We start from the raw sequence: 15,059 nt of genomic DNA on the forward strand, positions 1-15,059 counted from the left end.
TAATCTCCTTTAGCTCCCACGTGGCTTCCTGGGGCTGGCCATACACTTTGAAGACTCCTGGGATGTCAAATAAATAAATCAACAATAAATAGGGTTTGAAAATTGAAGGAAATTTGTTGTTAGTGATAGTAACCAACAAATAAGTTGTTCTTTCAAACTTTCTCAGGCTTATATGAGCAGTGTGAGCATTTCATTGAGGATTATAGGGCAAATTCAGTGATCTTGCCTGGGAGACTGGAGGAAATTGGTAGCAGAATTACGTGATTGTTCAATAATTATTTTTGATAATTCTAATGGAAGCAAATAAACTTCATTGAAGGTATAGTCATAGCTGGATAGCTCCATGTTGTCATTCCTAGAGAGATTCTTCAATAAAAGGTGCACTTCCAAGTTAAGCGTTTGGACTCCTGGTATGGAAATTATCTCTTTGTGGTGAAATAAGCATATTTATTAAGATTATAGTTTGTTGTTAATTTCCAGTTAATTTATTTCCTTGTATTTTGCATTCATTATTCATTCCAAGCTAAAAATCACAAAAAAAAAATCACAAAACTTTAAAACAAAACAAAAATCAGCAAAAACCTCTTCGCTGGCCAAAGACAAATAATTGAAACAAATCAACAGATTGTAAAATATTTCAGTTTGGAATCTTAGAGGAGATGGGGGTACTTGGAGACGCTACCTTTTTCAAAATAATTTAATAATTTATAAAAAAAATTGAATATAGGTGTATATTTGTAAAATGGCCCAAACCAACAAGTTGAATCTTTCAACATTGCTAATCCTTTTGCTATTCTATGTGATTATATGTATGAGAATGTGAATATAGATTATATATATGAGAATATGAATGTAGACATACTCACAAGAATGAAAAAAGAAAGTTTATATCGTAGGAAAATTCTCGACTCTCAAGGATCTAATAAAACTCACCCCCATTATGTATACCACAAAATCTACATAAAGGAAATAAAAGAACAACAACAAGAATATAGAAATAATGAAAATATCCCGAGTTTTACATCAAACTGCAAATAGCCAAAAGGCAAATACTTGTGATTTTGTTAGCTTGTGTTGACTCCTGCCTTGTGTTGTCTCTTGTTTTCCCTTCTATGGTGTGTTCTTTTTTCTAGCTTCCTGGTGCATTGATCTTTTAAATTTTAGGGAATTTTGTTTTATTTGTGTGGGAGTCGGTGCCTTTTACACGGGAGATTGCGGGAGTCTTTAAGAGACAATGATTGAAAGTCTCCTACAATTAGAGATGTCTTAGGCAAGGTCTTCGGTACTGGGATATGTCTTGGTCTTTGTAACGCATCCCAGGGGGTCTGGGATGGGTCTTCATGCAACTATGCCTAGTATACTTCAGAAGATAGAATATTAGGGACATAACGTTATGTTTAGTGATCTAAATATGTATTTGTTTATATAATTTTATTTTAATAAATCTATGGCATGCTTCTTGTATGTAATACACCCATACTTTTTAGTTATTTATATTTTTAAGGATGTTAGTAGTTATTAACTCACGTGAATAAGTTAAATGTGAAGTTGCAATGGGCAGGTAATTAGGTCCATAAAAATGGACATTAATCTATGTTACCCCATGTTTCTAGGACGCAAATGGAAGGGATGGGGAATGAGTTTTGGGGATGGTAGGGGACAACTATATAAAAATAGGAAAAATTTAAAATTTATAGAGAAATTTCAAATATTAATATGATAACATTGATAAAGCATCCATCATATACGACATAGATCCTTAATACATAACATTTGTATTGAATTGAGAGTTCACATGAGAGTCAAACAAATTAGCATATGTCAAAACTTAATTTGTGTGTGTGTGTGTAAGTTTTTTTATAATGACATGTGAATCTTTGATACATGATACTTTATCATTGATCAATGATATTATGATAGTCATAAAGGTAATTATCTAAGTTGTCAGTCCGATTGTAATCAAGTTTCTTATGTAACAAGAGATCCCAATAACTAGTGGAGGCTAGGAGTGGACAACACCCTAAGTGGGGTCGAGGGGCAGCACCCATTCCAGGGTCGAGGGGCAATGCCCTTGGCATGGGGGTTTGAAATACGGTGACAAATAAAATTGACTTACATATTTCATAAGAAAATTATTTTTCCTATGTTTTAACAGTGGTATATCTATTTGTACATGTGAGTGTGGATGATGAGATGAATTGGTGGTTAGTTTTGTTTCCCATGCCACAAATAGGTCAGTCCAAAATATGAGATTCCTTGTTGTGGAGTCGTGTTACCATTCTATCCTTGTTGAATCCACCCATTTAGGCTGGAATAAAGAGATAGAATTATGGTAGCTTCTAGTCGAGATGGAGTGTCGACTACTACATTCTCCTTTCCTTTTTTGTACCAAATAATTTTGAAATCATATTTGAACATCTTGGTAATCCATTTTTGTTGCTCCTATCATAGTAATCATTGTTCCAAGAAATACATATGACTCTCATGGTTTGTCTTTCTCTTAAAATGTTGGTCCATTAGATATTGGCACCATAGATTGAAAACTCAAATATGGGGAAAAGTAAGCAACCCAATTTTTTTTGTCCAACTGGAGACTCAACAAATAAAACAATTTATATAAATATACAAAATAATCGTAAAAATGCTTGAGATGCATAAAGACTAGCACTTTCACCTAAAGGAAGTGCAACAATCATGCTGATAGAAAAATATATTTAAATTAATATGTTAGAAAGTACGGTTATGTTGTGCAAAGAAGATACATTATTTTTTATTTTTCAATTTCCATTATCTGTATATAAAATAATATTTAAAGATTTTTTGAGTATAGAACATTTTTAATAAAATAATATTTAAAGATTTTTTTAGTATAGAACATTTTTTTTGTAAGTTTACTTTTATTTTGTAGATTACATCAACAATAATGAGAAACATGTCTCAAGTTGCTATTTGTTTTACAATTTAGAAATTATACAACTTTGAAATGCATATAGTATCCTTTAGGACATTTGAATTATGTCTGTATTACATATGTGTTTATAATCAATTGAAGGAATGTTTTGTAACAACTTTAATTACTTTTGGAATGAAACCATTGGTTGCTTTTGATTCTACCAGACAAGCTTGGAATGAATTATTTGATTGTTTGTTTTTTTGGTTCCTACACATTGGAATAAAAAAGTTACTCGACTTATATCATAAATCCTTTTTGTTGTTTTATTAAGACTGCATTAAATGTTTTGATGTTTTTCCCAAGAGTAAATTATGAAAGGAGCAATTAGCTTAGCTTTTACCTCGAAGGAAGTATTTTGGAAGAAGTAATAGAGTACAAATGGTTTGGGATTGGCTTCAACAACAAGCTTAGTTGGGAAACTCATAGAAGGAAGAAAATATTGGGAGGTCTGAGAGCACTTTATGCATTACAAACACAAGAGGAGAGATATAGAGTTATGGGATTGGAAAAGTATTCAGATCCTAGTTGGGCTCTTTGTAATTCTGGTAGTGCTTTATGGGCTGGCAATACTTCAAAGTTAAATGGAAACAAATAGAGAGGATCTAAAGACCCATGTCACAAGTAAATTCAAACTAAAAGCTTTGGTCCTCCACAAGGTTCTTCTAGTGAAAACATGTAGCTTTCCTATCAAAGCAATTGCTATGATGTGTCTCTTAGGACATGGAAAAAATGAACAAATTGAGGCACAATGGCCCAAGTTTGTCATCAAAGAAGTTGTGGATGATAGAAAAGAATGACTCCAGTATTAAATTCCTAATGATGTCTTTACCTTATCCGAAGTATGCAAATTTGAATGTAAAAAACATGATCAATGGGTTCCTCATGAACAAATTACTAGACAAAATGCCTCGACAATCATCTTCCACCTATCAATTTCAAGATGAGGCATTTTAATTTTATTATAAGGTTTATGCTTATAATGTTTTAATTCATTTTAATGAGTTAAACATGTTTATGGGAAAATGAAGGATCATATAATTTATTTTTGTGATTGATTTTAAATAAATATTACGAGAACCAAAAGGTATTTGGGAGTTATCTGTTGAAATCTTTTCAAATTGAATGAGGGAATTTCAGTTTTGGGAAGGGGAAGACGATAGCGAATTTCTTTTCAAGCATAGTCTTTTTTATAGGGATATGGGTGTTTGTGAGCTCTCTTTTTATCAAGAATTAAAGAGACATTTTAAATCTATATATTTATTTGTCTTTCTTTTATTGCAAGTTTTTTCATGTAAATTTGCAATCATTCTTTGATGCTTTCTTTGTTATATTAGGTTATGGACATGTTTGTTATATGGAATATGCGAGTTTTGAATATTTTACATCTACTTATATGTTTGGAGGGGATTATTCCTTATTCTTTTAAATTATCACTCATGGGCAAAAAAATTGTGATATGTGTGTCTTTTGTGTCTACTACCTTTCATCATTCATAGTTATCTTTGAGGAACTTGAGTGGTGTTCATGTGCATTCCATTTAGATTTTTCTCTTTTCTTTTTTTGGTAATTTCCTTTCCTGGTTTATGGCATACTCCTTTGAGGGGGGTGGATGGTTTGAAGTAAGGTTGGAAACTTTTTATTCACACATTTGGAGAGAAGGTTGATGGCTATAGTATTAATTCAAATTCTCTCTTGGGTGGAGTTTGCAAGTGGGTAGATGTGAGGACACTTCCTATTTATAACACCTTCAAGATGGATTTTTCCACCAAACTTGGCAAGAAGTGTGTCTACTTGAATGGGAAGGAGGATACAAGCTTTTGGAGTGGTTCATATGTCCCACAACTACTCAACTAAACTAGGATATCTCATTCTGTAGGTGTTGCCTGCTAGTTTTGATTGGCCATCGTGGGCTTGGTAGAATGGTTTTTAATTTTGTTAAAAGACAATGCTTTCCTGTAGACCACTATTCATGAAAAGAACCTCACTAGTAGAGGATTGCAATGCTTGGGCTGGTAGGATTCAGGTCGATGTCTTTGGTGGAACATTTATTGATTAGTTTTCCTTATGCTTTGTCTTTTTGGGATGATATTTAATTAAAGTTGGGTAGGGGTGGTCTAAGGCATAGTTAAATCAAGGAGTTTATTTCAAGTTGGTAAAAGCTTCACTGAAATATGGTTTGGGTTGACTTATAGTTTGTGACTCCTTCAATGGTGATGTGGTAATTATGGAAAGAGAGGAACAAGAGGATATTTTCTGAAGAAGAGCATGATATGGATGTGGTGTTAAGGAAAATTGAGGAGGTCATTATTGAGCTAATGAATGCTAGGATGAAGTCTTTGGTTTTTGGTTCCTTCACCTCTTTTGACAATGAAATAAGAAAGAAACGAAGAGATCTTAAGGTATCAATCAAGACTATGCTACTGGATAAGGCGTTGGGTGGGTGCAAGGATGCTAGGTGGTTGGCTCCTCTATTTGACAAATTCAAAGTTAATTTTGATGGTGCCTTGAAAGGGAATCCGAGGTCAACTAGTATAGGTTGTGTAATCAAAAGTAATAAAGGTGAGGTTTTTTCGATGTGTACTAAGGGTATTAGGACTGCCACTAACAATGAAGTGGACTTTGAAGCTCTTGTAAGAGGTTTGTATTTATGTAGATCAAAAGAGATTGATATAATCAATATCGAGGGAGATTCTTTAGTTTGCATCAATGCCATCAGGAAGAGAGGTTGTGATAATTAGAAGTTGAATGGTTGGATCCACTCGAATTGGTCATGCCTTGAATTTCTTGAGGATTTCTCTGTGAAGCATGTGTTTTAAGGGGCAAATAAGGTGGTAGATTACTTAGCAAACTCAAGGGTCGCACTGGTGATAGAGGATAGAATCTCTAGTTCGGTGGATTATTAGATTGTTTTATAGAACATTTGTGAGCATGATCAAAGGAGGTGAATTCCAAATGTGTGTCTTAGTCGATGTTCTCTTGTGGATGTGTTGGTAGGTAGGGCTAGGTGTCTTAGTTTCATTACCATGGTATTGGTGTGTCCCACTACCTTTTGGTGCCAATTTGTAACAATGCCTTTGGGCATGTTTATTCACTTGGCTTGGCATGAGCTTGTTTGTTTGGTGCTCTCTACTTATTCACGTTGGTTGTATTTCCTTCTTGCTCGTTGGAGCTATTTCTTTGCATGTCTCTATGCTGGGTTGGTGGCAGTGGAGTGCAAATTATGATATTTGTTTGCACACCTTATTTGGGCCATGTGATTTTTTATTTATAAATTTTAGATTTATAGCTACATGGGAGTGGACCCATTGTCCACAACTTACCAAGAAAAAAAGTATCATATAATATGCATTTTTAACTAACCATTTTAATTATTATTTAACTAAAATTATATTATCTATGAAATAATTTTATTACGGGGGAGGAATGGTATGCTAAGAACACATATATTAAGAGGGGGGGGGGATCAATATATACCAATTTTAAGTTCAAATCCAATGTAACATTAAGATCATTATTAGATCTCACTTTAATATTACAATGATTATTCAAATGATCAACACAATCACACATCAACATATGAGAATGCTAAATATGTGTGGAAACTCATAAGGGAAAAAACACAATGAGAATAACTACTTGGATCTACTGTGCAAATCCAACCTCAAAAAGATATAAAAAAAAAATTCACATATTTTGTAGGCACCAACCCATAGGAATTATAACTCAAGATGGAGACACCAATCCCCAGTTATATTTGTAGGCACTAACCTACAAGAGACACCAACCCTCTAATCCAAAGAGCCGAGCACCAACTTAGATTATATGACACCAATATCAATCAAAAAATAATATATAAAATAGACATGTCATGTAGACCTTCAAAGCTTAGCCATCAACATCTCTTAGGTCTAATCTTCTCCCGAGCACTCTCAGTGTGTAAGAGATCTACATTTCAATTCACATAGTTCTTCACATCTATATTTCTAAAATTGAGTATACAACTTGCACAAAATTTATCTTTTGCTACAGACAACAAAAACATTGAAATGAATTTGATTGACATTATATATGCATTTCAATAGATTTCACATCCTTGAGCTAGCCTAGAATATATTTACAACATTCACAAGCCAACCACAATATCATATTCCTTAAATCAATTATGTGGTCGGCTTGGTCCAAAAGCCCACAACTTACACCACAAGTAGGGACACACTATGTGTTACCCAACACAAAATTGGTCCCACAATACCTTCACACACTTCCTCCAGCTTGAGCATGTTACTTGTCTCTGGCATATCCATTAGGAACACCATCACAATCAGTGAGCTAGCATTGTGAACAAAATTTTGACTATAACTTTCCATCTTATTGATCTCCACCTTTGAAACTTGAATATATTTATCTTCGTATGTAGCCTTCTCTTCCAAATTGCAAGCCATCAACCCTCACTACACTAAAATATGATACCAATCATCATAACAATGCAACTAGGTGCACATATGGTTTTTGAGAAACAAACCTCACAAATCCACCACAAACACTTTTGGACTTTTGCAAATATGCTAGACAATCAACAACAACTTAACACAAGTGTAATAACAAAAAATATTAAATAACTAACATATCTAATAATAAAAATATAAAACAAATAAAATGTATAGCCTACACTCATCACTAAATTTTATATTTGTATATGTGATTTTTTTTTTATAATGAATAAAATTATTTGAACATGATAACTATATGTTTTAATAAATAAAAATAATAAATGACCATCCAGTTTAACAAATATAATAATAGATAATACTTTTGAAATGATTATATGATTAATTTTTATGATTTAGGATAAACTATATATAATGAAATATTTATTTTACTTAAATCTATAATATAAAAAATATTTGAAGGCAAAAGAAAAAAGTTTATTCTAAAAACTAAATTTTCTATTTAAAATGAATCATAATTAATATTTCATCCCTCTTTAACATTTTCATTTGTATGAATGAAAGAAAAAAACATAAGAAGTGGATTTATTCTAAGGCCATATACTAAAGAAGGAGGATAGATATTTATATTGTATAATATATAAATATATTATTTTATATGTTAATTGCGTCTTACAAATGTTATTATAAAGTTCAACTTTAATTTTTTATATAATATAGGTTGGAAAATTTAAGTTATGTAAAAGATAAGAGACATAATGCGTCAAGTTTTTGTCAATAGTGTAGTTAGTTCATAGTAGGTAAAAAGATAAAGATAGAGTTGAAAATTGATATATGGAGATAGGTAGAGAGAGATATATAGCAATAAAGAGAGATGCAAAGATGTAGAGAGAGGCAAAGATGTAGAGATAGAGATAGGGAGGAGATTAAAGAAGAAATATGGAAGGATGGGGATAGAGGGGAAAAAAGAAATACGTATAGGAGTCCAAAAAGAGGGAGAGGGAGAGACATTGATGAACTAAGTCTAGATATAGAGGAAGATGGAGGTAGAGAGGAAGAGGCAAATAAATGGATAGAACGTGGAGAGAGGGAGTGGTATAGGTTGCAGAGATATATAGAGAGATAGAGGGGGAGTTGGAGAGATAGATGAAGATATAAATGTGATATAAAGAGAGATAGTGAGAGAGATATATATATATATAGAGAGGGAGCTCCTGAAGTAACATATTTTGTATTATATTCTAATTATAATCATTTATAAAAACACATTCATTTAAGCAAGCATAATCTTAACTTAAATATTAAATTATGTAATGATAAAAAATTAATGTGAATTTTATAATTTATTAGGATTTACAAGTAATGAAACATATCAATTACAGAAACATAATGGAAGATTTTTTTTTTTTTTTTTTATAAAGCGAATATAAATTAAAAATTAAAATAAAATAAATTAAATCCAAACTTAGAATATATCAAAATCCAAATAATAATTTTAAAAATTTAAAGCACATATTAAACTTATTAAATTAATTAATAATTAAATGAAAAAGTAAAATAATTTTTTTAATTAATTAGAATCAAAATATTGAGAAAATATATATAAAAAATAGTAAACTCAATATTAAAAATAAAAAATATAATAAAAAATAAATTAAATTTTAAAAAGTAAAACTATACTTCAAATAAACTATTAAAAATAAAGATGAACTATACAAAAATTGTTAGTTTAAAATAAAATATTTTAAAAAGGTATATATTTTTTAATTTTGATTATGTGATTTGTTTTCCACCTTTTGATATTGTAGACCATGAAATTGTCACATTTTTAATGTAATAGATTATTAAAATTGATTAAAAAATATATATATGAAAGGTAAAATTAAAAAAATATAATAATAATGAATAATTTTTAAGATATTATAATAATAATAAATATTTTTAATGTCATTGAAATTAATAAAAAAATTAAATTATAAATATCTAAAGGGGTTCCATTAGAATGGCTAGTGAGTTTATGGGAGTATGATATGAATGTACTTGTTTGAAAATAATTTTAAATGCTACCAACTTAATAAGAAATCCTAAACAATATTCTATTAAAGTTTAAAATTAAATATAAGTTATTTAATTTATTTTTGTTTGACCTTTAATTTTGATCAAATATCTTAGTTATTCAAGGGCATAATAATGAACAATATTAATATCTACATTAAAAATACATATAATCAACTTTCAAATTCACAACTATACTAACTTTTACAAAAGTTCTTATTTACAAAATATAATTTTATCATAAAAAAATAAAAATAAAATTTAAATAAAAATATTAATATGCATATTAAATATGCTATAATTATATGTTGTACAAGAGCCGAAAATGATGTCAACACTCTTTTTTGATGTCATTTCATCATAATGTCTCAATATAAATTTATGATTTTTTTTTTTGAAAAAATTGAATTTTTCATCCACACATATCAATAAGAATACAAATAAATGATATTTTTAAAATCATATAAAATAAAATTTGAATTCAAACTATAGAGAATCTGATGTAATTTTTTAATTCTATACATTCGTTGGTATACATTCGTTGGTTAAACTATTTGAAAGCAAATTCAATGAATAATAACTTAAAATATATAAGACCTATAATAGAGATGACATCATTAACAATATGTTGTATTTAACTATTTTAATTTTTTTATGTTTGTTAGTTTATAAAATTAGAAGAGGAGTAAAACTCTAATCTTAAAATGAGTGTGAGAAATTGTAATCTACATAAACTAACATACCTATATATCTTATAGAGAGAAAGAGCACCAACTACTATTCATGTTGTAATAACCGTTCACTCCTTGCACACCCAACCCTCCAATTCCAACTTTATAAAAACCAAAAAATAAATAACTAAAAGTTCATTAATAAATTTCACACTTATTAATAGCTGCTCATTTTTTAACATTTTTGGATCCTAATTGGCCCATTTGTGCACATTTATTGGTACCCATATTGCATGACTTGTGGGCATTTGTGCATAAGTATTGGCAATTTTCAAGTGCATGGTTAAGGAGGTATTGAGCGACACTTTGAAATGTGTACTTTTTGATCCTTACGTATAACAGATAGCAATAAGTAATTAAGTTACATGCAAAGATAATTTTTTTTTCAAAATTTGGTGTACGGTTTAGAATTTATGAATACCGAAATTAGCTATACACTTCCCTTACATCTATCTAAAGAAATCAGAAAATTTCATACAGTATTTACTTATAATAAATAAATAATAATAACAAATTCAATATAGACACTTCAAACTTAATATCAATGTTAGACCCTCCTAAAATACAATAGCAGACAAATTCTTGATCACTTTTGAACAAGTACATATGTATTAAAATTCAGGGTAGTGGGTAGAAGACACTCAAAATGAAATGATATCTCGAAGCCCCACTATTACTGCTTTTGCGTATGATCTCTCTCTTCAACCTTTGTTGGGAACAAAAAATAAACGAATATAAAAATACAATAAAAGCGAATATGTCGATTGAAGTCAAAATTGTATCATTTACAAACAGTTCATAATCAGGTAAGGTGCACAGAAGAAAAAAATGAAGAATAACGAGCCGCATGTCCTCACAGGGGAAGATGCTGTATAAGCGTACACTCTGGTAAGCATGAAATTCATTTACATCAATGTTTCTGCTGTAAACAGATCTTTTTATGAGTAGATCTCAAATTCAAAGCAATGCACGTAAACTTGAGATCCGAAGAAACAGGAAAAATTGGGGGATCTGCTGATGATTTGAGATTTCGCCAATAGAAGGCAAAATCTCTGCGACTAATCAAATGGCTACGTCGGAAACCCCAGCCCCCGATTCCTCTCGCCTAGGGCCCATAATAAGCCCTGCTCTGGACAAGATCATAAAAAACGCGTCATGGCGCAAGCACTCCAAGCTCGTTCAGGAATGCAAAGTAGTGCTCGAAAAGCTCTCGGCCACAGAACCATCGGTCGAAACACAGGAACAAGAGACTGAAAACCTCACTGTCAGTCCGATTGTAGATGGCCCCATTTCCTTCAATTTATCTGACTCAGAGACCATACTGAAACCCTTAATTGTGGCTTGCGAATCTGGGAACCTGAAAATTGCGGAGCCTGCGCTAGACTGCATACAGAAATTGATAGTCCACGGTCACATCAGGGGCGAGGCCGATACGACCGGGGGTCCTGAGAGTAAGTTACTATTTAACCTGATTGAATCCATCTGCAAGGTCCATGATTCAGGAGACGAGAACATTGAGCTCATGGTGCTCAAAACCCTACTTTTGGGGGTTACTTCTGTAACTTTAAGGATTCATGGTGACTGCCTTTTGCAGATTGTGAGGACTTGTTATAATGTTTATTTGGGTAGCAAAAATGTGGTCAATCAGACGACGGCTAAGGCTTCGCTTATACAAATGCTTGTCATAGTTTTCCGCAGAATGGAGGCTGATTCGTCGACTGTGCCGGTTCAGCCCATTGTGGTTGCCGATCTCATGGAACCTGCTGAGAAGTCCGGTACTGATGTAAATATGACTCAAAATGTGCAGACCTTTATCACCAAGATTATGCAGGATATCGATGTGGTTTTGAACCCTTCACCGTTGAAATCCATTGGGGGACATGATGGTGCATTTGACTCCACTGCGGTGGAGACAACAAATCCCACTGATCTGCTTGAGAGTACTGATAAGGATATGCTGGATGCCAAGTATTGGGAAATTAGTATGTACAAGACTGCATTGGAGGGCAGGAAGGGGGAGCTTGTTGATGGGGAGCTGGATCGGGACGGGGATTTGGAAGTGAAGATAAGTAATAAGCTTAGAAGGGATGCCTTTTTGGTTTTTAGAGCATTGTGTAAGCTGTCCATGAAGAGTCTGCCCCAGGAGGCTTCGTCAGATCCATTGCTTATGAGAGGGAAGATCGTTGCGTTGGAGCTGTTGAAAATTCTGCTGGAAAATGCTGGAGCTGTTTTCCGCACGAGCGATAGGTATGATTTTGTTGTAAGTGCTCTCATCTTGCATTTTTCTGTTTTCGGTAATGGAACATTTGACATGAATCTCTCCTGCATTAGTTGAAAAACAGATTTTATTATTTTTTTTTTGTTTTTTATGCATCAGAAATCTATTGATAAGGGATCTTTCCAGATTTGTTAAAAGTAATCGCATACTGCCCAGTATTCATTGTTCAACCAGAAAGCGAAGATTTGATGTTCCTATGTAATGTCCCATTTGGGGATATTACTATATTTTGATCTAAAATCACAAGTTCAATTAAAAATAAAAGATATAATACAGTTAAGAATATACATTTATCATTTCAAATGTCTTTGACAAGATTAATCTCGGTTTAGGTCCTGCAATCATGTTAGCCAACACTTGAAATGTAATTCATGAGACCGACCACTTTCATATGGGTTAGGAATCCAATAACATATAATTGCTTATATAACCAACAGCATTAATAATTATCCTAAAGCATATTCCTATAGTAACCGTATTAGGAATTAGATTAGAAACTTTGCAAACCCTAATCAAGGATAGTTATTCTTGTATTGTGAGAGCATGGGTGGAAAATGGTCCACTCCATCCTTCAGTCCACCTTGGAGGCACTCCATCCTCCTTGATCAAGACTAGGAGCACTAATCAGCCTCCCAGCCAACGAGTGCTCCATCTCGGAGTGGCGTGCTTGATAAGAGCATGAGACTACCCTCTCCACCAAGCCCGGGAGCACACATACGCCTCTTGATCCATGAGCGCTCCATCTTAGTGTGGCATACTTGGTGAAAGATAGGTTGGTTTTTCACCTCTTGTGAACTCGAAAGATTGATCAGCCTTCCTGTTTTGCAACCATTTCTACCCAATTTAAAATAGAAATATAATTAATTCACTTAAATTGGGAAACAATACTCAAATTGGAAAATAATGCAATTACCTACAATTATCCTTATATAATTTCAGCAAAGAATAATTATTTCTTTCCTAAATTCATATCATACTTCCACACACAAGCTTATTAATTCTAATCTGATAACCATAAATCAGGTTTCTGCTCTTATTTGCTATTTCCCGATTTCAAATCAAATGCTCTTAATCAATATCAGATTTTTAATTTTCTGATTTCCTGATTCTTAGTCCATTGATCAACTGATACCCTATCTCAAATGAGTTGATCTCCCTTTTATACCTAATCATTGAGGGAGTCACACACCCTTTCATAAATGTTACCTTCTGAAAGGGTGTAACCCTCATCCTTGATCGCTGGGCTTTGTTGAAATATGTAGCTAGAATCGGATTCTAGTTTAAGTTATTTATGTAATCATGGGCGGCAGCATGTAAATTGTGTAACTTGTAAAGCATTTAGGTCTGACCCTAAATGGGCGAACCCCTTGTGCAATTATGTAACTTGTAATTAGGGCCGACCTATGTGTAACTTGTAATTCTGGCCGACCTATATGTAACTTGTAATTAGGGCCGACCTATATGTAACTTGTAATTAAAGGTCTGATCCTATTCTTGGCGCCAAAACTACAAGGCCGATTATGATCTCTTGGAGGCATTAATTCATATATATACAAGATGATTTGTGATCATTCTAACATCAATACAATTAGCGAATTTCCTATCTTTGCAATCAGCAAATCACCGAGGGTTTCTGAATCTGTCTAAAGGCTGGCGAACTTGTATTCCAAGCTGAGCGAACATCCTTCAGTGCTGCCGAATGAAGTTACAGTGACAACGATCTGCATTTGAAGGATTGTCAAGGTCATACCATTTTAGATAAGTCTGCCCTAGCATGGGAATGTAATAAGTGTGCTACTGTGTTTAATCTAATATAAACTGAGACAATTGTTGCTGGGTTTTTCACCTCCAAGAGGGAGGTTTTCCCAGGGTACTACTGTGTTATATGTATTGCGTTTATTGTTTTATGTTCTTTGTTATCAGTCTGATCATAAAATCAACATGGTATCAAGCGGGTTCCTTCTATAAAGCCTAACAGCTTGAAGGTAGATTCCGTATCCTTTTTGCAGACTGAGAGATCAGAGCAGTGTCCAGACTTCAAACTAAATTCACACTCCTGTGGCAAGGGTATTTATGAAGTGCTTATAGATGGATTTTGAGTGATGGCGAGGGCCGAAGGCCACGTAGCCATCATCAGATGGTTCAGTGTGATCTAAGTGGATGGTTATGTTGAAAACTAACTTATAAAGAGATAAGTATTTTTTGAATTTTTCATGCTGTTATCAATTCATTGGATAGTGAATCATGTTTGATAGTCTTAAACTATTGGTAACCTCTCTTGAATGTTTTTAGGACGGAGATTGCATTCTAGGGTGGACGAGCTTGATACATCCTGTGGGAAAGTCACGCAGGCTGAAGAATGGAGATGCAGCTTGCTGCCATGAGACTAAGTTGGTGGCTGAAGATGTTTTCTCGGAAAAAGAAGGCTATAACATTCAGAGGGAGCTTGTTAGGATTAGAGGGAGCCAGTTTCTTTTAGCTTCAGAGGAAGACTCATCTTTTGTGTTATAGTTTTCGTTCCACCCTCTGCGAGTAGGTAAGGTGGATCCACCCTCTACGAGTAGGCATGGTGGTGATGCATTCTTCTCTAGGAG

The 15,059-nt window shown here is 33.0% G+C and overlaps 1 protein-coding gene across 2 annotated transcripts in view; it reads left to right on the forward strand.

Annotated features, from left to right (window-relative positions):
- Positions 1-10,840: 10,840 nt before the first annotated feature.
- Positions 10,841-15,059, forward strand: part of LOC131068341 (brefeldin A-inhibited guanine nucleotide-exchange protein 2) — a 40,926-nt gene continuing 36,707 nt past the window's right edge. The window contains exon 1 of one of the 2 annotated variants that reach the window (XM_058003523.2): positions 10,841-12,434. In XM_058003523.2, coding sequence (XP_057859506.1) covers positions 11,254-12,434 — 1,181 coding nt within the window. In that variant the 5' untranslated portion in view covers positions 10,841-11,253. Of the gene's footprint in view, positions 12,448-15,059 lie in introns of both variants that reach the window. The other variant, XM_058003524.2, reaches the window with a different exon arrangement.

Source organism: Cryptomeria japonica, chromosome 11, assembly GCF_030272615.1.
Source record: "Cryptomeria japonica chromosome 11, Sugi_1.0, whole genome shotgun sequence".
Lineage (NCBI taxonomy): Eukaryota > Viridiplantae > Streptophyta > Pinopsida > Cupressales > Cupressaceae > Cryptomeria > Cryptomeria japonica.